Source organism: Martes martes (genome assembly GCF_963455335.1).
Source record: "Martes martes genome assembly, chromosome: 12".
Lineage (NCBI taxonomy): Eukaryota > Metazoa > Chordata > Mammalia > Carnivora > Mustelidae > Martes > Martes martes.
This window is the reverse complement of record NC_137900.1, coordinates 52,312,912-52,336,753: the sequence shown is the minus strand read 5'-3', so window position 1 is coordinate 52,336,753 and position 23,842 is coordinate 52,312,912. Positions and strand designations below refer to the sequence as shown.

Here is a 23,842-nt window from a genome sequence, read left to right as displayed (position 1 = left end):
ACCACTTAATCAATTATGATTGGGTATAATTGTTGCTATCGTGTTCTGAACATATTACTTCAACCATGTCCTAGTGAACTAAAGGTGAACTGTTTACTGTGTACACATTGTGTCCACTGTGTGGTCTGGAATACAGAGATGGTCAAGGTATGAATCATCCACTTCCGGAGGCTTTAACAAAGTATATATTGGCCTTCTTCATTCCAGATAAATTGATACAAGTATTCCTACCTGCCATATTAGAATATCTGTCATGGTGCCTTGCTTATATGATCTTACTTAGCCAGTATTTTTGATTGAGTGGAAAGCAAGTGTAAGGAGTGATGACAGAGTCATAACTTAACGGTCTAGTTCTTCCTCAGGAGGGAGATATTCATATATACTCTTTGAGACAGATGGAGATGATATACTGCCCCCTCAAGCCCTCAACATTTCAGCCAAGTTTTCATCTCTCAATGAAGAATTCCAGGATAAGCATAACAGCCCAGTGGTCTCACAGCAGGTGGCGGGAGCAAGTGCTCAGCCCATAGGCTCTAATGATTTTCCTGTGAAGGCGCCGCCCCTGCATCACTGCCAGATGGGAAGCTTACTACAGCCTCCTCTCCAGTTTGAGCCAGGCCATGCTTCCTCTGAGAGCTATACCGCTAAGGCTAGTTGGTTAATTAACAAGCACTTAATCAACACCTACTGTGTGTGGAGCATTCTGTGTGATTCTGTTCTCTACCCATGCAAAATCTCCTCACACCTCAAGCCCAGCTTCAGTCTCTGCTCCTCTGTGGATTCTAATCCAGCTTTTTATTCTCTATGGAAATGATCCTCTGAACCATTTGAGTATTTTGCCATATGATTCTTTATCGATATTTGAGTGTAACCCGTAATTGCCCAGTGTAACTGTAAGCATAAGAGCTTTATTTTTCTATGGTTATTTATTACAGTTGAAGATTACTTGGTGATTATTGTTGCTGAAGATACTGTTTCTCAAAATGTGTTCCAGAGAATGCTGATTTTTTTTTTAATCAATTGTGTCTCTGGTTGTTTTTTTTTTTTTAAGTTTTTATTTAAATTCTAGTTAGTTACCATGTGGTGTAATATTAATTTAAGATGTATAACTTAGTGACTCAACACTCACATAACACCCAGTGCTCATCACAACACGTGAGCTCCTTAATCCCTGTCACGGATTTAAGCCATCCCCCCATCCACCTCCCCTCTGGTAACCATCAGTTTGTGTATAGTTAGGAGCCTGTTTCTTGGTTTGCTGCTCTCTTTCTTTCCCCTCTGATCATCTGTTTTGTTTCATAAATTCCACATATGAGTGAAATAATATGGTATTGGTCTTTCTCTGACGTATTTCACTTAGCCTGATACTCTCGAGTTCCATCCACATCATTGCAAATGGCAAGATTTCATTCTTTTTTATGGCTGAATATGTATTCCTGCGCGCGCGCATGCGTGCGTGCGTGTGTGTACTACCTCTTATTCATTCATTCATCAGTCAATAGACAGACATTTGGGCTCTTTTCATAATCCTTAAGAGATTCTGGGAAAAAAGGCAAGTGGAAGTGGTTGATACAGTAGAATACATTTGTGAAAGGCTGAACATTCTTTCCTTCCTCTTGGAAATATATAATACAATTTGAAGGCAATTAAGACTTTGATAAATTATGTGTTAAAGGTAGATTTTTACCTTGGTATTTCCTAAACATAATTGATTCTTTGTTTAATGCAATCAGATATAATCTTCAAGAAATACATCTTAATTTAGGTATCTGAATTAAGAATTCGGTATTAGAGGTAACAATTTAAATTTGGTTTGGCTTTGCTTTTACAATGGCAGTCAAATACCTGGATATTTTAATTTTTATCTGAGTATATTTCCAAATGAGAGCTCTCCCCTTCTCCCTTTATTGAATGCTAGTTAGCATCCCTTGAAACCAGTGTTCTATAGAATAATTTGGGGGAAGTACATTTCTATGTTATAGCCAGTGGTTTTACCAATGGTATAATGAAGGTAGACACTACATCTGGGACACAGTATCTGTTTGGCTCATGGCTATGGTAATAGGAACTTCCTGGAAGATGTACAGCAAATCCCTGTAGGTAGGGAGTTAAGTTTTCTCACTTAGGCTTGAAGCTGTGGTGTGAGTGCTCTAAGAAACAGGTGTAACACCTGTTTCACCTTCATAGGCAGCGTCCATTCAGTTGATCAGATGATCTCTGTCATAGTCTTTTTCCTTAAAAGAAGGAGACTATCACTTGGTCAAAACTCTCAAACAGCTCCTATGCCAGAATCTCCCGATAAATGTAGACATTAAACCAGTTTTATTGTCATCAGACGGAAACTCCAAGCAAATCCACATTATTCAGTTCCACTGGATACATTCTCTGGAATAATGTACCTGAAAAGTCAGGAGGGAGAAGAATCACTCCAATGGAAAGTGGTGTTTCTATATTAAAGTTTTTGGATAAAATGGCTACAGTGTTGAGGAAAACATTCAGTAATTGATGATCTCTCTTACTCCAGATGAGGTTAAGTATTGATTTTTGCCAGGTTCTTCCATTGTAAAATTTCTACTTTTCCTTTTGAAAGTAATAAATATTTTGTGGGGACATACTTTGAGACTATGTGAATATTTTGTTTATCATCATACATTTACCTGCTAATTTCAGTATTCATTGATGACTCCTATCTGTAATACTAACTGCAAAAATATTTATCAAATGGCAAATTTCTATCTTTCCTCCTATATTGGAATTCTAATGTAATTCTAATGTAAGGGAGAGATGTTGCTCTTATCCCATTTATTTGTTAATGCATCAGTTATGTACTTGTGCCAGCGTAGACTCATGGAACTTTATTTGATGGGCTGATATCCATTTCTTATCATTGTTTAGTATATTCCTCAAATGCTCCCAGCTTTGGCTGTTGAGAGCTTTTTCAAATTGGCTTCTCCGATCCCCAGCCATTGTGTTTTAACACTTCTTTACTTTCTAGCACTCAGAGCTACTCCAGACCCATCTTGTACTTTCTCAATGATTTCCTAGCCCTAGAGTCAACCACTTTTTCAAGTGCTTTTTGTTCTTTTTTGAGAATTATAGAAACCAAGATCTAGGCGGATAGTGTTCTCAGTACTACTGGGATATCATTGCTGTTATGCCTTCTGAGTGATTATAGCTAGAAATTATTTGTATGAATAGTAACACATGTATCTACACATCTACATCTACTTCTTATTTATTCACATTATTTATAACAAAAACTATGAGTTCCAACTGATATTTCCAATTACAGTCCAATAGCATGTGTTCATTCTAGCTTTCCCCTTTCTTTATTTGTAGCTCCTTTCCTTGATTGCAAGAAACCTGGGTCTCATTACCCACAATCTATTTCTATAAGAGACGTTTACATAAAACAGCTTAAGAATTGCTAATCCATACCCCAGTGAAAATCAGATTTACTAACTGGAGCATAGTATTTGTGTACAGTGCTTTTTTTTCCCTTTAGCCTTATAGTATCTTTCAAAATATTTCTTTGTTTATTTTAGATTTTATTTATTTGAGAGAGAGAGAGAAAGCATGAGTAGGAGGAGGGACAGAGTGAGAGGGAGACAGAAAAACTCAAGCAGCCTCTGTGCTCAGTGCAGACCTTGATGTCGGGCTTGATCTCAAGACTCTGAGATCATGACCTGAGCCAAAATCAAGACTTGCACACTTAACTGACTGAGCTACTGAGGCGCCAACCCTCCAAATATTTTTTAATGAAGTTACTTAGTCTATTTTTCTCTGACCCCTTCAGTGAGACCCCTTAGTCACTTGTAATAGGCTTAGGTTCATTTATTTTTATATTCCATTTCAGTTCTTCCCATTTCAGTTCATATCCAGTTGGAGTTTAATTATTAATTGGTACTTTTTATGAAATATTGCTATGATTTAGGGATACAAAAACATACATTAAGGTATATTCAGAGAGATTTCTCTGAGAAATTCTCTTAGAACTTCACCATTCTTCCCATTCTGTTTGCACCACCCCTACAGGTAACCCATTTTATTTGTTTCTGAATTTTATAACTTGAATTATGTTTCGTACAAATGAGCAATATATTGATATTTTCTTATTTGCTTTTCTTTCTTTAATGAAAAGCTGCATACTATATTCTTTTGCACTAAAAAAAATACATCCTGAAAATTACTCCATATTAGTTCATAGAAATCTTTCTCATTCATTCTTGCAGATGTATTTGGACTATCCAACATTCTTAAGAGTCTGAACATATAAACTGGTGGGAATGACTAATTTTATTCATTGACTGTGAGGACTACTTACATTTGAATCAAAATACTGCATGCCTTCCTGCCTGAATTTTTATCTCCTCCTTGGCTTCATGATCAGGAAAACATACTGTCTCTCTGCACAGGCTTGGCTGGGGCTTATCATTGCCCTCCTTCCTGTTACTTCTTGCTTGAGTTGGCTTTGGCTTCATCTTGTGATCTCATATTTGAATCGGAGTCATTAGTGTCTGGTTCTCCCATTCTCTGTCTTGCCTCAGGCACCTTTCATCAATATTGCTTTGACCTTGGCAACACCATGACTCCTAGTTTGTGTCAGGTTCACTGTAAGCTCCCACACCAGGGTGGTCCTGTTTTTACAACTAGACCTAGTCTCGCTGGGTCTAGTACAGCTGACTCTACTCCAGATTCAATTTGTCTGTCTCTGACTTCTCTGCAGCACTCAGTCACTCTTAACAAAATACCTGGGATATTGTCCAATTTGCAGAATATGGCTCGGCTTTAAATTTTAGTACATTTTTTTTCTTAAAAGAGGCTTACTTCTTGTGATTGTATCTTTGCAGTGATTTTACTCTATTCATTTAGAACACTGTGAAAGCAGTTCCCTGATGAAATCCATCCATTATGGCAAATGTTTTCACTTCATGGAAACCTACTGAAATGGAAAGTATTTTGAAAATAAATGAAACATAGACTATTTTTGAAAACTGTTCATGGCCAGATTCAGCAAATGTTGATAGCTTGGAAATTCCTGATACTTTAAAGGGGGGAGGGGGGAAAAATACACTTCTATGCTAGAAAGTTCTGAGCCTCCCACATCTTACCTCATTTTTACAGACGCAGCAATTAAGACCCTGATTAATTGTTCCAGGAAGTCTAACTCATCTGAAAAAGCATACTTTCCAATTATCCAAATAACCTGAACACACAAATCAAAGGGCAGGAATGACAGCTCTATGTTTAACTCTCTTCTCACTGAAATGTTATGAGATCCTCTTCATTTCCTCTTGCTGTTGATACACATAACAGTTTAGACATCAGAATTTGAGCTATATGAAAAGCAGGGGAAAGCCATTAGAAGAAATAAGCAGAAGACACGTGCAGTGAATATTTGTGATAAAACAAGTCATTTCATTATCCACATGCAGTTTGAGCCTTTTACTACTTTCTCATCTTCGGCAGAAATCAATTTGACTCTCTCTCACATCAATAGAATATCTTCTAGATGAACCCCTGAGGTGGGTACATAAAGGGTATCTGATTCTTTCATTAATGCAGAGCTATTAAAGCCATAAATAGGGCTTAACAGCATTCAACATTCATTGCAGAAGGGCTACTCTAGCAAAGTAGTACACAGGAAAAGGGACAATTTTCCATTAATTCTGGCATTTAAAGGTGAGAGGTGATCTGAAAATTGTACCATGGAAATGTAGGTTCTAAAGAGGAAAATGACACAATGGTGGTCGGGGCTGAACAATTCACTTTTTTTTCCCCCCAGATCAGGTTTAATTTTGGTTGTACTATAAATGCATACACCCATATTTGCTCCTCCAAAAATACACTGTGTATGTTTACTTGTCACAGATGTCTGATGAGTCACTGCACAATATGTTTGGGATAGGTGAAAATGATTTGAACGTCTAATGGGATAGCAACTAAAATAAATACAGTATTTCAAAATAAATTGCAGGGGTTAAACATCCTGAGACATCTTAACATTAGCTTTGCCTAGTTGATGAACAAGGTGTTCATGGTCATCTGTCTTTTTCCTCTGTGCTTCTCATTGTTTGAAATCCTCATCTGAGACAGATTAGATGTTGACTTATTCTACCAAGTAGTTTCTGAGATACTTTGTCTTCTTTCTAAATGTTCCTTTTTTTAAAGACAAAGAGTATGGGAGAAGCAATTTTAGTGTGAAAAAAATGTATGCCAGGTGAACATATTGACTGTTAAAACCTAGATATTATGTTGGATACCGGAACTATTATAATAGTAAAAAATCAAGGTACTTATCCTTATAGAACTTATAACCAACTATTATAGTCCAAGTAAATAAATATGTATATAAAATATTTATTTTAACATGTTAAAAGAGCTGTGAGAAGTAGCAGTAGGTTGGTAAGAAGACAAATAGTAGGGGAGTGGTCAATTTCTGCAAGTAGATAGTCATAAAAAATGCCTCAGATGTGAACATATCGCTAGGACCTCAAGTCTGAAGCAGTAACCACATGAAAGCTAGAAGAAGAATGTTCCACATGGAGAAAAGAGCTTATAGTGTTCAAAAGTCTGAAAGGAGACCTGTGTAGCTCAAGTACAGTACAGGGAACGACAAGCAGAAAACAAAATGGGAGTTAGAAATTGGAGTTCTCAGTGACTAAACTGTATGACAAAAGTAGATGGCATCTGGAAGGATGGAGATTTGCAGTCAGAGATTGGAAGAACAGCATTTAAGCTTTCAGATGTATTACAGCTCTGGATGACTACAGAGTACGAGGTGTGACCTAGGGGACCCACAGTGCAAGTGGTGATGTTGTGGGAGTTATCAAAAGAGAAGAGATCAAGGGATGTTAAGAGAAGGCTGTTAAAGGGACTGTCCTCAGAGTCTTTGAGACCAGGTTAGATATATTATAGAAAGCAAGGCTGTGAGGCAGGGGCTCCTTAGGACATAATTTTTTTTTTTTTAACATATGGGAAGTATACATTTTGTTGTTATGCTAAATTCAAATCTCTATGCTTAGTACGTCTTTACTAAATTCTAAATGGGCAAAACAGCTTATTCGAAACATTGCAGGTTTTTTAGTTTTCTTCACATATGTATGAGATAGTGGGCAGTTTGTTGCACTTTAACTGAAACTGTCATTTTTACGTTCAGCAACAACTGGTCTGTGTTGTAGCAAGAACAAATAATTGAGTCATTAAAATAATCAGAGGTGATGATGCCCAAACTCGCCTCAGTGTAAGAATCCTCTAGGATGCTAATTAAAATGCAAACTCGAGAGTCTCATTCCAGATTCAGTGACTCACAATTTTCGGGAACAGTGTTTGGAAATTTTCATTTTTAATAAATGTCCTAAATAATTTTTAAGATCAGGCAAGAATGGGAATTGCTGTTGTTAGTAGAAACATGACACGCTGTGGATGAGGAAATATGAAATACAGGCCCATTTCTCTACTAACCAGCTTATGACCCAATTACTAAATCTTCCTTGGGCCTCAGTTTCCTCTTCTACAAAATGATTACTTTGAGATCCTTCCATATAAAATTTTCCTACCATTAACATTTCTATTTATGGTCTGTGTAAGATTTTTTCAATATACTTCGAATTAACAACTAAAATCCTATAACTTCAGGCAACATTGAAACAAAAACTCTACACAAATTATAAATCATTTGCCAAAGATTCCTTGAAATTGATAAGATATCTTTTTTCTCATATTCCTATTTTCTTACTTCAAGTGCTGGCCACTTTACCATACCTTTCTGAAAATAAAGCAAGAAATTTTCAAACTCTCTTCTTTTAAATCTCCTGAAAGGTTTCCATTGAAATATTAATCTAAAGGAAAAACCTTAGTTGAAATTAACATTCTTACACTCAAAACGTATTCATTAAAATAACTATTCTTAAATCAAAGGAGACCAAAACAAGCAGCAAAAAATATGATTTTAAATAACATTTCTTATTAAAACATGTTTTATGCTTTAGATTTTAGAGCCATTTTTTGCCACTAGTAACATAATGTAGTATGATTCCTTAGCTATCTATTGCAGTGTTTTTAAAGCTGTAAGTTGCAACATATTAGTGGAATGTAAAAGAAAATTGTTTCTTCTGAACACAAACACACACATACATGTAAATATCAAGGCATTGGATACAGTAAGTTAAGTGTTACTTTGTGAAACTTTTGTTTCAGTTATATACTCCTATCTGTATACATATTTTTGTATATATTCTGAGATTTTTATATAAAATGAATTTCTCACAGTGATCATACTATATAATGTGTGTGACTTACTACTATATTTAAATAACAGTTTGGAGGTATTAAATAAGACCTAAATATAAAAAGAAATATAGGTCTCCAGTGAAATATGAGCCTGAACTCATTAAACTCTGTATAGTTTCATTTATAAGTACATCCCACCTAGTTAGTTTCTACTTTCAGATAACCAGGTAGGAAGACCAGTTAGCACTGCTGCCTGGAACAAAAATCAAAAGGAAGCACAAATAACAGTGTTATAAGAGAAAGTCAACCGGTTCAGAATCCTATTGAATACTATGTTAACTAACTGTATTACAAGTAGATTTGAAATGTCAGTGTCCACTGTTTGCTGTAAACATCCTGAGGTTAAAGACTGTGAATTATGTTTAAGACAAAATCAGTTTATTTTAATTGATGCAGGACAAAATAAAACAAAACAAAACTTGGATTTCAACTGGACTTACTTATTTTCTTTCAAAGCAGTGTTTTTTTTGTTTTTTTTTTTTTTTGTTTTTTTTTTTTTTTAAGGATTGACTAGAGGAATATATTTAGATGAAAAAAAAAACTTGGCTTCTTTGCCATGTCTCTTTCTTGAACCTGACACATACAGCCATATGTTAGATCCAGAACACAGGGCAAAAAAGCAAGTTGATGGGCCTTCAGTGACAACATGGAATTTGAAGTTCTAAGAACTAGATGTTCATTGAAAAATTGAACTGCAACTTGCCAAGGTCAGAAAGTGACATTTTCATAAATTAATGCTATCAGAAGCTGCTGGAATTTTCACAATTGTCTTATTTGAAACCAGCAGAAGTTCTAGTAGAGGTCATACTGATTATGCTGGGAGCAAATCAGAAGCATTCCAATGCATGTAAGAATTTTCTTTGAATACAGAGCAATAAAGTTCAAATATAAATAAGTTTTTTTTTCTTTTTCTGTTAAAAAGAAACATACCTATGCTTGTATGTTTAATGCCTCTTCAGTTGCTTTAAATTATATTTCTCTTTTTGTGTACATAAGCTTAGATTTTTTTGTAGTTTTCACTTAGAAATAAAAAAAAATCTTAAACTAAAAGTTTCAGTTTGATAGAGATAGATTTGAATTGGAATTGTGCAATGGAATAAGAAATGGTGAAACAGGCTAAAAGAAAGAGAAAGAGAACTAATTTTCCACTTATTCTGAATATGTATGAACTTCTGAAAAGTTCATGCATAGGTGAACCCTGAACACAGGAATTGATTGGAAATTATTAAATATTTATTTGGCTTTTATCATTTGCCATTAGGCCATACATAAAGAATTTTCTGAAACCATCATAAGGATTAACACTCTAAATATTCTATTAAACATTTCATTATGTTCAAAAAAAAAAAAAAAAGGATGGGAAAATGAGGACAGCTCCTATGAGACATGAGCCAAGGCACATTTGTGGGAAACAAGAAAAGGGAATTTTAATTTGGCTTTAATTTTTCTAATCATGTCTTTATCTATCAGGACTCACATCATCTCACTTAACTCACTTCCCTCAAACCTCTGCAAGATGGATGCTAAAGTCAATCCCAGTTCATCATCATGGATTGGAGCTAAAGGTTCTCTGGCAAGAAGGGTCTAAGCCAGGAGTCTCCAGCCTGTTTAGCAGCAAAACTACTGTTCATTTCCCTAAAATATAAAGCAGTACCTGGAGCAGGAAGTTAGAGTTCTGTTTTTTGGAAGTGTAAGATTCTGCGTGAGCAGGGCCCAGTGCTTTCTGACCTGGCCTACCAAGCTCTGCTTGTGGGCAGCTCCCAGGCCCTGCCTCAGCCTAGGCCAGGGGGCCTCAGAGTGGTTGCTACAGGGCCCTCAGCCCTGCTAGAGGCCATGGACATGACTTCTACCTTCTTGGGCAACTCCATGTACAAAAATAGAGAACAAAACAAAACAAAACCAACAGAGTGAAATGATAACCACTGAGCTATCACAAAATAAATTAAATTTAAAAATAAGCAAACAATCCAACAGTACATTCCCTGGGAATGGAATGAGAAGCACATTCGCACTTGCAGATCCTCCCCATCGAGCCCACTTATCCCTGTGAGCATATATAATGTCTGCTCTGATCTTCCTTCTATGAACTTCAATTACTTTATTTTTCTGAATATGAATAGTCTTTTCCCTTAAGTCATATTCTGATAGCTCTGTTCTGACACCCCTTTGTCTCATCCCTAGACAGATGCCTCTTGCTTGTGAGGTGACTGAGAAAAAAATTTTTTTTCAAGTCAGAGCTGTTAAAGCAGACAGTGTTCCTTCTCTTGGACTCTCCCCTGAAACCTCTAAGTCTCTGAGCGACAATAGGCTCAGCTGACAGGCCTGATCGGAGACATTTAAGAGGATTTTAGAAAAGATCTGGCTTTGTTTGTTGTTTGTTGATATCTGGAATAAGGGGAGAGTGTTATTTCTAGCCTTTCAAACTGAAGGTTTCAGAGCTTGCTTTGAGAGTAGGACTGGCCATGGGGAGGCTCCTATCTCATCCCACTCATTGGATCACCACTAATGTCACACCACAGAGCTTGCCAAATTGTGGTGTCTCTCTCAGTAGCAAGTAAATAAAGGGAAACAAATGACGAACCATTTATCCTGTGCTTGTTATAAGTAACTCAAATGACCTTGAACAAATAAATGTCTTTCTATTACTACCACATGGCATGAAAAGATAAAAGTATATGGAAATAATTATTTTCACTTGCATAAGGAAAATGCATATATCAGTGCCTTTGCATTTCATACACACACACACACACACACACACACACACACACACACACATACATCTATATGTATTTAGATATTTCATTCATTGAAAAATAGTAGGAGACCTAAAACTTAATCAGATGTCTCATGCGAGTCTTCAGATAGTTTTTGAAGTTATGGATCTGGGGGAATATATTCAACGATTTATCCCAAGTTAGTTGGAATTCCCAGCACATACAAAGAGGTATTATTATCACTTTCACCTAGCTACAGCTAAAAATACCTAGTAACAACCCTCAAGCACGTAATTTGGAAATATGCAAACAGTGCTGCCCTTGAAAGGTGAGGACCAGTCACTACTCTTTTCTTTCTCAATTGCTTGTGAAAGAAATTAAAATTAGACCTCCCCCATACTAGTAGGGGGAGCTTAGAGCATTGTGTTGAGAAAGCTTTAGATACTGAGTGCAAATCCAGTCTTAGCAGGAAAGAATAGGGGAAAGGATTGGTGATATTTGCACAGGTATTGGAGAGGGAGGGAGTGGCAGTCCTTGGGCCACCTATTTGCCAACCCTTTGCTTATCCATTTTATTCATTCAGCCATCTATCCATCTCTTAAAATATCCATCTCTTAAAATTGAACTTCACCCATGTGAACTTCTAGGCTGGATCCTAGGAAATTAGAATCTACGCACGAGCCAAAATGTCCTCAAGAGAAATTACAGCCTAATATTTTATAGTGCCAGCCTCTATTTTTCTTCCTCCCCTGTGTGGTCCCAGTTCAGATGCACATATTTTAGGTAGCCTCTTTCCATGCCATTATTCTCTCCTGAGGAACACGCTCTTTGCAACTTCTTACTCTTCACTTCTACACAAACTCATACAAATACTTTTCTCTCAGTGTCAGTAACTCCTGGTGAACCCTTTGATACAGCTTCCATGTAACTGTAAATGGTGACTGACTGGGTTATTTCATCTGCCCAGTGTCCTCAGGGACACTTAGGTAATTAACTCCACCTGCTACATTTGCCACATTGTTTGCCCATTTCTAAGTCGGTAGTTTTTTTTTTTGTTTTTTTTTTTTTTTTAATATACTGTAGCTGCTTCGTCACCAACCGTCTGTTGGCCAAAGTTCCCTTTTAACTGCTATCTCAGTTTTCATCATGGGAAGTATCCAGTTATACAGGATATGTTTAGAAATTTATACAAGATGGGGGGGCTCAGTCAGTGGAGCACGCAATTCTCGATTTTGGAATCTTGAGTTTCAAGTCCCACATTGAGGGTAGAGGTTACTTAAAAAATAAAATCTTTAAATACACACACACACACACACACACACATACACAAGGTGGTCAATTTGTTTGCTTGTTTCTTTTTTTCTTTTGTTTTCTTGGTCTTGAGACTACAGTTGTTTTTGGACTAGAAAAACATTGTAGAATCAGTACCCTAAACTCCAATCTTTTTAAAAGTGCTTACTCAACTCTATTTCTCCCAAGCCTTATTTGTTTTTTTTTAAAGATTTTATTTATGTATTTATTTATTTTAGAGAGCACGTTCATGAGCAGGGGGAGGCGCAGAGGGAGAGGAAAAAAATCTTAAGTAGACTTGGTGTTGACTGCAGAGCCTGACACAGAGCTTGACCTGTGAGATCAGTGACTTGAGCTGAAATCAAGAGTCACTCACTCAGCTGACTGAGCCACCTAGGTGTCCCAAGTCTTTTTTTTTTTTAAGATTTTATTCATTTATTTGACAGAGAGAGAGATCACAAATAGGCAGAGAGGCAGGCAGAGAGAGAGGGGGAAGTAGGCTCCCTGCTGAGCAGAGAGTCCGATGCAGGGCTCGATCCCAGGACCCTGGGATCACGACCCAAGCCAATGGCAGAGGCCTTAACCCACTGAGCCACCCAGGCGCCCCCCCCCCAAGTCTTGTTTTATTCTAAACTAAATTCTACTGATTTATGGATTATTATCTCTTCTTGGTACTCTCTCTCTAAATTTGGATATTTCCTGTAGATAGGATTAAATTAACCCATGGTTTATCAACATTTGAATTCCAAAGTCTTTATTTTCCTAACATATGGAAAAATCAAGATCAGCAAAAATTAATTCAGCGATAACCTCATTTTTAATAATCAAGGATTTTTATAAATTAATAGTTGAAAAAAATACTCTCAGTCACCCCTGGATTCATTCATTATTCAACAAGTATTTATTGGGCATCTATGTTAGCTTATATTATCTTAGATTGTATAAAGGGATAAATATGTAATTTTACATTGTATAAAGGGATAGATAAATCAGATATGATCTCTGTTTCTTTATATCTTACAGATTAGTGGAATAGATAAATAAAATACAGCATTAAAATGGAATTTACGAATTAGTAGAAGATTAAAAAGTAAAATATAGGGGTGCCTGGGTGGTTCAGTGGGTTAAGCCTCTGCCTTCCGCTCAGGTCATGATCTCAGGGTCCTGGGATCGAGCCCCACGTCGGGCTCTCTGCTCAGCGGGGAGCCTGCTTCCTCCTCTCTCTCTCTGCCTGACCCTTTGCCTACTTGTAATCTCTGTCTGTCAAATAAATAAATAAGATCTTAAAAAAAAAAAATAAAAGGAATGTCCAAGGGTACTGCCCACTGGAATATTTCCCTTTAAAAAGTAAAATATAGTTATAACTAATTTTCAGCATTTTGAAGTAAATGAATAGAGTGAAGAAATATAGATAGGCATATAGGGATATAGACAGCAAAGATGATTGTCATCTAGTAAAACTTTGATGGAAAGAATATTTAAGTCGTGATCTAAAGGATTTTTTTTAAGGCAAGCCACACAAAGTGGAGGAAGAATATGTTCCAATTAAATGCAAATGAATGTTCAAAATCTCCAAAGCAAGAAACAATTTGACAAGCTCTAAGAATTAAAGGAACCCAGCATGGCTAGAGTATAGTAGACATAGAGGCAACAAAAATAGATGTCTTTTTTTTTTCTTTCCAAAAATAGATGTCTTAAGAAGTAAGTAGGAGCCACAGATTATTCAGGAATTTGCAGGCCATGATGAGGATTTTGGGATTTTACCCAAAGTATAATGGGAAACCATCGGGAGGGGGGTTAAATAGAAGAGCAACACGTTCCTATTTATTTTTGCAAAGAGTCACACTGGCAGCTCTGTGCAACAGTGATCTGAGAGGATAAATATTGATACCAATAAAGCAGCTGAGTCATGGGCCAGATGATAGATGATCGTACTTTGAATTAATCTGATGTCAGAGGAGACGCTGAGGAAAATCAAGATATTTTTAGAGAAAGAAATGAACAGCTTGAGATGGATCTAATATGAGGGGTGGGAATGGTAAGGAAGAAAGAGGAATCAGAGAAGACAGCTGGCTTAAACCACCAGATGGATGGTAGCACTAATCACTGAGATGGGGAAGTATGGAAGAAAAACAGGTGAGGAGAGACGGCAGTATATTAAGAGTTTTATTCTGAACATGTTTGAAATACCTGTGACATAGTCAACAAGACATGTCAGGTGAGAATTGACCTATGAAGCTGGAAAACAGAGTACAGTTTTTGGACTAAGATATAAATTTGGAAATCACTAGCATAGAAAAAAAAATAAGGTCTTAGACTGAATGAAATATTTAGTGAAAACATAGAGAAGAAGAAAGGATAAAGGAATCCAGCATAATCCGAGCGTTTGTGATTTTAGAGTTTATAATTATAATGGCAATATATGTTCAAGTTCCTACAGTGCGCTAGACACTTTATACATTTTAAGTATTTTAAATGCCAGTTCATTGTAGAATTTTCAATAAATACTACTTGATTGAATGGATGTGCAGCCTTCACCAGGACAAATACTTTTTTTCTGTTACAAATGTGGAAGAACATGTCCTCATCTTAGCGTAAGTGCCAAAACTAAAGCATAGAGTATAGGCATCTCTTTGTCTAAAAGAGGCTAAACTGTATCCAGATTATTCATCAAGGGATTGAGGCTGGGAAACTGGTTCATTGTCCACCATGCAAGAGGACAGCATCCTCAGAGGAGACTGAGGAGTATGAATTTCTTTGAAGAGTCTGACAGTGTTTTCCCAAATTCCTTGCTCCCTACATATTCCAAGTATAAGTACCTCAAAAGAACCACAGATAAATAGTGTGAGTAATCCACAAAATGGAAACTGGCATTTGGCCTGAAGCAGAATGCACTCTGAACTTCAGAAACTCATATTCTTCTGCTTCCACAAGGTGGAGTGTGATGAAACTGCCTTGAGACTTGGTGTTGGTGGGACACTGTTGCTTGAATATATCTGAAGGTTAAAGGTTAGCTGAGGATGACTTTGATGGTAGAGAATGACAAGGGGGAGTGGCTGACACTTTCTGAGTTTGGGTTAATGGGAAGCAAGGAATATAACTGGTGTTAGACTTCTCCAAAGGACTTCTTCGAAAGGAGTACCTGTGGGATACCACCAGAGCAAGGAATAGGGAGTCCCTAAAGGTGAAATGAAGAAAAGGGAATGATTTGTGCCAGAGGATCAATGTGGAATGGTCAAAGAACCCATAAAGATGCCCTACGGGAGGAAAGGCTTGCATGCAGGCATCTGCCTTCAGAAGACCCAGTGCCGGAAAATGGCAGCACCAGCTACCTATGACTTTTCTTCCTTTTCCTCTAGTCCCACTTTCATCTTGTCTCCATTCCTGCCCTGAAGGAGCTAGAAATAGCAGCTAGAGGAGAGTGAGTAGGTGAAGCATGGAAGAAACTAAGGATGGTTTTCACCCTCCTTTCCCGTTGCAGACTGGTTAACCCAGATCTGGGTCATGGGCAGAGATGCTTCTGTGAGGAGATGAGAAGCTATGAACTGGATGAGCATTGGAAGTTCTAAGTTATATTGCAATGGACTTTTAATACCTGAAAATGAGGACTGTTCATTAATGCTTGGAAGTCATTGCAAATTAATGGCTCTTCTTAAATATGATCTAAGGGGATGGAAGGAATAGCTGACAGAATGGGTCTGCAGGGCAGTGGTAGGAGAAAACTAAATTGCTTGTCTCTTGCACCCTTCTGAAAAGAGCTCACGAATAACTTAGTTCTAATTAAAAATTATTCCTAAACTCCTATTACTACCTTCAATGATGTGTACATAACTGGAGAACTTAGATTGAGACAGAATCATTATCTTAGGTTACATATGCTTGAGAATAAGATGGCCCTGTGTGTACAAGATTGAAAACTATTTTTATTGGCATGACATCAAACATATAGAAAATGCTGGAAATAACCAAAGAGGTCTCTTGATTTTCTTTTCTGTTAGCGATGTCTATATTGCTTTCTGAAGGTTGAGACCAGTAATTAGAGTAAGAAGTGGGATATGCTAATTGCCCCAATAGACCTTTCTGTGATCCTGAGGATGTTCTTTATATCCACTCCATTAGTCATACTAGCTACTAAGGTACATGTGACCACTGAGAACTTGAAATGTAACTAGTGTACAACTGAAAGGTTTTTACATTTTATTTAATTTTAACTCATTTAAACTTAAATAACTACCTGTGGCTAGTGGACAGCATGGGTCCAGACTCTTTAAGGGCTTCTACTAAGCTACACACAGCATGAAATGGCACTATTTTAGAATTGACAAAGACAGTTCCCAGCCGTTTTCCACCTTAAAAAGTTTATGTTGGGGGTGCCAGGGTGGCTCCGTCAGTTAAGCATCTGACCCTTGATCTCAGCTCGGAACTTGAGCTCAGGGTCATAAGTTTGAGCCCCACATTGGGCTCTACACTGGGTGTGGAACCTATTTTAAAAAAAAAAAAGTATTTTGGACTCTTATTTTGGTCAAGTATCCTATGTTGATACCTTTTGCTCTTATCTACATTACTTTCTGTTAACCTAAAATGTTTTTGCTGTCTTTTATTAATCTGGCTAGTGCTTTTATAATATTTGAAGGAAGGAGGGTGTTTCCCCCACTGTAGAAAGTATCCTAATTAAGACAGATAAGTCATGCAGCTTTTGTTTATGTCACAATTTTCCCTGTAGCTAGAATTAAATGATGCTGTCAAAGGGCAATGCTAGTGTTTGATGGCTTTTAATATTTTTGTCCATATCAAAAGACTAAATAAATGCAATCGATATCCCCAATTCCTAACTCTGCAGTAATTATTCCAATAAAGAGATATTCATGCTACCGAGCATCAATACATGCTCTTCATTGCCCTAATAAATCTGCTCCTAGAAAATAAACCATGTTCAACTCGGGCTTTAGAGAGAATATTAGCAAATACCAAGCTCAGAATGTTATTAACCAAAGTCTTCAGCACATGGGGCTTACAAAATATGGATTTTTAAAACCCAAACACTTAATGAGAACTATCAAGAAAGAAGAATCATATCTGCAAAGGGGCTGCATATTATATTTAGGGTGGCTCCTTTGGCAAATCACCCAAAAGAGGATTTTTAAATAGCACTGGCTATTCAGGAGAACTCATTCTATAAATGGCTATCTCATAAAATAAAACAACTACAAGATAATATCAACAGTTATGAGTACTCCTTGCTGTCTGACTCTATTTTAAGATATTCAGAGATCTGCACAAGAACCCCATGAGTTAGCTACTATTTTGTTCTCGTTGTATAAATGAGGAAGCTGTGGCTTTGAGGAACTGTTGTTAGGAGGTTGTCCAACGCCAATACTTTGGGGTGGGAGAGGTATGATATTTATCAAATCCAGGTATATCTTACTTCAAAACCCATGCCTCTTATTTATTACATATTTAAAAATCTATGTATAAAGACCACCGCATATTTTTATATATTTTTTAAACGATTTATTTATTCGAGAGAGAGACAGAGAGCAAGAGCACAGGGGAGGGGCAGAGGGAGAGGGCGAGGAAGAGAATCTCGAGCTGAGTGAGGAGCCTATCAGGGGGCTTGATCTCACAACCCTGAGATCATGATCTGAGCTGAAACCAAGAGTTGGTTGCTCCACCACCTGAGCCATCCAAGCACCCCAAGATGCACGATTTATTAAGACAAGTCATTAACAAGGCAGTGCCAGACTTCTTGTTGTTTCAGTCTGAATAATTCTAGCATGCTACAAAGCTTTGTGAGTTTCTGTTAGCTCAGTCTGATAGATATATAGGTTAACTTCATTGACGATTAAATGGTTAGCAGTTTTACTTGGTAAAATCTTCCTTTAAGATTATATGAGAAAATAAGGCATAAATTTGTTCAACATTCTAGTCGTTCAAGAAATATTTGTATCACTCACACTCACACTCTTTCTCTTCCTATCTCTCCCATTCTCCCTCTTTCTCTCAGTCTGTCTCTCTCCATATAAATAAATTTACAGAATCACATCCTGTTTGCAGATCCACTTGTACTTGCCCAAGAAATGCTAAAGGGAAGGACCTCAGAGGAAGACATGAAGTTTTCTGATGTCTTTTATTCTGTGGACACTTAACCCATCAGGACAGCCTCACCTTCATAACCTCCTCTAAACCAAATTACCTCCTAAAGTTTCATTCCAAACACTGTCATGTTAGTAATTAGTGCTTCAGCATAGGAATTTGGGGAGGACACAGTTCAGTCCGTAGAAGGTACATTATAACAAAACTCCAAGGCAGAAATACTCAGTGACTCTTGGTAGGAGAGTGACTAGACCTGCAGGGTAAAAATGGAAGGTAAGTAGAGAAGCACGCAGCACATCCAGATTAGCCATAACTTCCAGACTAACGAGGTCAACTTTGTTGTATAATTGAACTTGATAAAGTTGTTAACCAAAATTCATGTGGTGAGATATTATAGGACGTTCTAAGGAGAGAAGGAACAGAGAGATTTTGGGTATAGGATGACTTGTCCAATGTAAATGTGCCATAAATTACCTTACTATGTGACGCATTTTATAAGGAACATGATTTAAAAATGGAGAAATGAGAGTCAAATGAGTACAGTATGACAATAAAAGATCTTAGAAAACTAGGGATACAGGAAATAAACTGTATATATCATAGGGCCTTTTTCTCAAGCAAGCACATAGAAATGTATAAAAGCAACCATGGGGGCACCTGGGTGGCTCAGTGGGTTAAAGCCTCTGCCTTTGGCTCAGGTCATGATTCCAGGGTCCTGGGATCGAGCCCCAAATTGGGCTCTCTGCTCAGCAGGGAGCCTGCTTCCCTCTCTCTCTCTCTCTCTACCTGCCTCTCTGCCTACTTGTGGTCTCTCTCTGTCAAATGAATAAATAAAATCTTAAAAAAAAAAAAAAAGAACTGCATTTAAAAAAAAGCAACAATGTATGGAAAGAAAAATATTTTGGAGGATGGGAGAAAGGAGGCAATTAACTCAACAGCTGTCAATCAGAGTTGGTTTTGAGAAATACTAAAATAGATGCATGACTTGTAAGGCAAAAAGGAGTGCCACTCCAATTTGCTGACCTGGCTTTTCTCAACCACAGTATTTACAAAATTGTTGGTTTAAAGCATTGTATTAAGAAACACAGTGATCATAACCTCATCTGTTCATCTTTTTTCTTACCTAAGAAGAAGAATACTTTTTTAAAATTAAAGTTGTTCAGTAATTAGAGAGTAGGCATTGAAAGTACAGAGGAGGAAACAAAAAACCTACATAAGAAAAATCCTCTTTAAAAAAGAAGTGGAAAAAAAAAGTAGTCGTAGTTATAGGGAAATAGTAAAAGCAAGTACTCTAGATGACTTATTTACATTTTTCTACTCTTTTACTCTAAGTTTCATAACCTTAGTGAAGGTTAGGGTTTCCTAAACACAATGTGCAAATGACCCTTTGGAGTTTATATTTTTTGCAATATTTTCATATGCAGACTAGTGACAAAAATAATGGATAGGAGCAGTTTTACTAAGTTTGTGCTGCTATATTTAGAAATAATGTAAAGTTCATCTTATGGCATATAATTATTGACATTATTTTACGTATATTTAGGTATATTTAAAGTATGGTTAATATAAGTATATTTAAGTATATTTAAATACATTTGAATACGAATCAATAATTTTGGCAGTGATCAGTTTAGTAATTCTGTTGTTTCAAATCCTCTTTCAACTTGGAAATTTTATCCGTTGTTTCCACCTCCTATTCAAAAGACTAGTGGAATCTCCATTAACCATAAGGTGAATGTTCATTGCTATGCACAGATAACTTCCATGGCCATTATTGATAGCTTTTGGTTGGATATATTTTATATATATATATAATGTATATATTATATAATTAATATATAAATATTTATATAATATATAAAATATAAAATATATAAAGTATGTATTTTATATATTATATATTATGCATTTTATATATTATATATGTAAATTATATAATTATAATATATAATTTACATATACATGTAAATGTATACACATGTAAATATACAATGTATACATATGTAAATGTATACAATGTATACATATATGTATGTATGTAATATACATATACATACATATATATACACATACATACATATATAAATATGTTTTTCGCCCCCTTTCCTGTCCTATTCTGTCCTTTCCTCTCTTCTTTTCTGGGACCTTGTTAAAAATATTCTTGCTACCACCATTCTACTCCATGAGATCCTGGCATCAGCATCTTTTCCTTAATTTACTTTGCAATACTCCAGTTATTTTATACGCTGAATCCCTTAAAAATAAGGAATGTGATTCATTCAGTAAGTTGTATCCATCTGTCACCAGAAATTTTGGAGCCTACTTAGTATTCAAAGTTTCTTGAATGCTTGAACACATTTTGAGGTTCATAGGTTTGTGGACCCGCTTCAGCAAAACAACTAATTATAACCTAGTTCCTATAGAGTTGCAAACAGTTTGCAGAGTGGAACACTGGTTATGCACAAACTGGTAATCGCCTATGTTGTTTTGAGAGATGGCTGTTCCCACTTGCGGCCCTTAGGGCAGGTACTCACTTAATTCTAATGCTTTATTGAGCTTAGAGGTGGGTTTAAACCGTACGGTTCTCAATGAAGCAGGTACAGCTTTTCAACTTGCCCGCACGTCTGTCTCAGAACTTACTATCTTATCATTATTACTTGCTTTGAGACTGCCCTGTCAGGAGAAAGGTAAACCGGCGGTGCTTGCGCTGGATCGCAGGGCGAGGCCGGCTGGTTCCTGCAGTGCCCAGGCCTGCACGGCAGCGCCCGGCAGAACCCAGCGGAGGATACACGCTCTTCCCCCCCTCTCTGCCAGAGGGCTGAGCAGCAAAGCGCTCCCCGGGGGCATTGTGTGTGAGCTGGCCGCAGATCGCAGGCCCAGGGGGGCAGCTCCACCACGGGAGACAAGACACGCCTCAGAGCGGGCAAATTCCCGGCCCCCTCTGGCCCCAAGCCAGCAGCCGCCGCCCGCCACCTCTTCTCCGCCGCCGCCGTGGCCCCGGCCGCCCCGCCGGGCCCCGAAGTCGCCCGCGCCTTGGCGCCGGCCCCTTGGCCCGCAGCGCTGGCGGCGCGGTTGGGACAGGACGGATGTGGCGCATGCGTGGTGGCGCCACCAGGCGCGGGAGCTGCGGCGGTGGGGACGGCGGTGGGGACAGCCGCGGGCAGGGCCGCCCCGGCCGGGCTCGTGGGGGTGGCGGCATCGGCGGTGGCGTGGGCTGGCGAGGCCGTGCGGGCGGCGCCCGACAGCAGCTGGAGGAGCGGTTCGCCGACCTGGCTGCGAGCCACCTGGAGGCCATCCGCGCGCGGGACGAGCGGGACCGGCAGAACGCGCGGCTGCGCGAAGAGAACGCCCGGCTGCGGCTTGAAAACCGGCGGCTGAAGCGCGAGAACCGCAGTCTCTTCCGTCAGGCTTTGCGGCTTCCCGGCGAGGGTGGCGACGGGGCGGCCGCAGAGGCGGCCAGGGCCGCCGCGGGCCCCGAGGAGGCCGGCACGAACCGGAGGGCGAGAGGCGACGGCCTGGAGGACGAGCCAGGCAGCCCCAGGGCCCTGAGGGCCCGGCTGGAGAAGCTGGAGGCCATGTACCGCCGGGCCCTGCTGCAGCTGCACCTCGAGCAGCGGGGGCCGCGCCCCTGTGGCGACAAGGACGAACCGCCTTTGCGCGCACCCGAGTCAGGCCTGCGCGCCCCGGACCCCGAGCCCCCAGAGCCCTGGCTGTAGCCCGAGGCCGCGGCCGGGGAGAGGCGGGGCCTCGCGCGGCCCCTCCTTCTCGGCTCGCGGCTCCCGCACCTAGCAACGCCCTGGGCCCTCCGCCGCAGGACTGGACCACTGCGCCCTCCGCCTCCCGCCCGGCGCTACCCAGGGGCGCTCGGCGTCGGTCGCCTGCGGTTGGGAGCTTGCGGGGCCCACTGGATCCCCACAGTGCAGAGCACCTGCCTCTTGCCCCTGCTGGCTTCCAAGGGTTGAGGCCTAGGAACGGAGGGGCGGGTTTGACAACAGCAAGAAATGGGTGCCAGTCAACACGTCTTAATGTCCGAACTTTTCAGGGTGTTGTGAGGACCTCTTCTACTTTTTTTTTTCCCCCTTCCTGTTTTCGTTCTACGAAGAATGAGTAATGCATTTTGGGTTGGTTGAATTTGTTGTTCATACTTCAGTCCCCTAAAACCTCTAGCCATTATCCCTTACATGGTCAACATTTGCTTTTGTTAAGTCAGTATTACTTGGATATCCCATAAAGTACCACCTTTTTATTAAAAAGATATTTATTACTTAGGAAATCCTATGTCTGCCCCCTGCTCTAGTCCTTAAACATAGATATTGGTTTGTTTACCCCCAGGAAATTTTCAAAATATCTGCCTACAAGTGATCTTTTAAATTGGTAAATAAATCTGATGCATTAAGAATAACCTGGATACATCCCACGACTATTCTTTGAAGTGTGTTACGTCTTTACACATGTTTAAGAAATATACATGACATGTATAAATTTTACGTTTTGTTATCTGACTTTATTCTTTGGAAGCTACCATTTTCGCTTAATGTAAGTGCTCGTTTTAAATAATTAAAGATTAGATAGTATCAATACTATTTCATTATTTTTATTACATTTTAAGCATTAGAGCATAGTCAGTGACAGCTACTTTGCCTTATTTTGTTAAATAATTTTTAAGAAATTATGAATTATTTGTATATCAGAAGTCTCCAGAGTGATTTCTCCATTGTGGTTTCATTGGGGAGGGGGGAAAAGTGGTTCATTTCAACACCAAATGTTCTAAAATCACTTTTTTTGCATTTTGCTGAGTAGGCACTTTTGCAGACTAAGTAGTAAAGAGGATATACCATTGTACCTCAAAAAATCATGGGTATAATACAGTGTTTAAGTGATAGAAAATAGCTGTTGAAGAAAAAAATACAAGTTTTTGCTAGAGCTAGAAATTATTTCATAAACTAGACTTTTCATTTTATTTGTGACATATTCCAAAAGTTTCAAATGTATTACATATATTACAAAGAAGGTACCAGGGAATGTAGTTCTGTGATTTTTCTGTTCCTGGGTTTTGAAGACAGCTTGTGCATTTTGCTTAAAGGTAGTTGATACTTAGTTGTCAATATATAAATCTTACCCTCTGACCAAAAAATATAAGAAAAATCTTGGCGAGGATAGGTAGATATATGAAAAGTATTTCTATCAACTTTACTTCATTTTCTAATAGTGAAAGAAATAAAACAGTTTTAGGAGGCCGTAGGAATTGAAGATTAGGAAAAAAGAATATCAGCCCTACTGCTACTTAATTATAACTTTGGGTTTAAATTAGTTGATCTCTCCAAGTCTTAGCTTTCTCATCATTAAAATGAGCGCAACCTCTACCTCAAAAACATAAAAATTTTATTGAGATGTTATATATAAAATGCCTGCATCAAAGTAAGTGGTCTATCAATAAGAATCACAATCTA

At 38.5% G+C, this 23,842-nt stretch overlaps 1 protein-coding gene across 1 annotated transcript; it reads left to right on the top strand.

The window, feature by feature from the left end:
* Positions 1-21,381: 21,381 nt before the first annotated feature.
* On the top strand, positions 21,382-22,962 carry TUSC1 (tumor suppressor candidate 1). Its single transcript, XM_080820275.1, has one exon. It carries the CDS (start codon positions 21,479-21,481, stop codon positions 22,106-22,108), a length of 630 nt encoding a protein of 209 aa, XP_080676401.1. The 5' UTR covers positions 21,382-21,478; the 3' UTR covers positions 22,109-22,962.
* Positions 22,963-23,842: the final 880 nt, after the last annotated feature.

Bases quoted from the DNA above. Each gene is read 5' to 3' on its own strand.
- TUSC1 (XM_080820275.1), top strand. From the start codon at position 21,479: ATGTGGCGCATGCGTGGTGGCGCCACCAGGCGCGGGAGCTGCGGCGGT.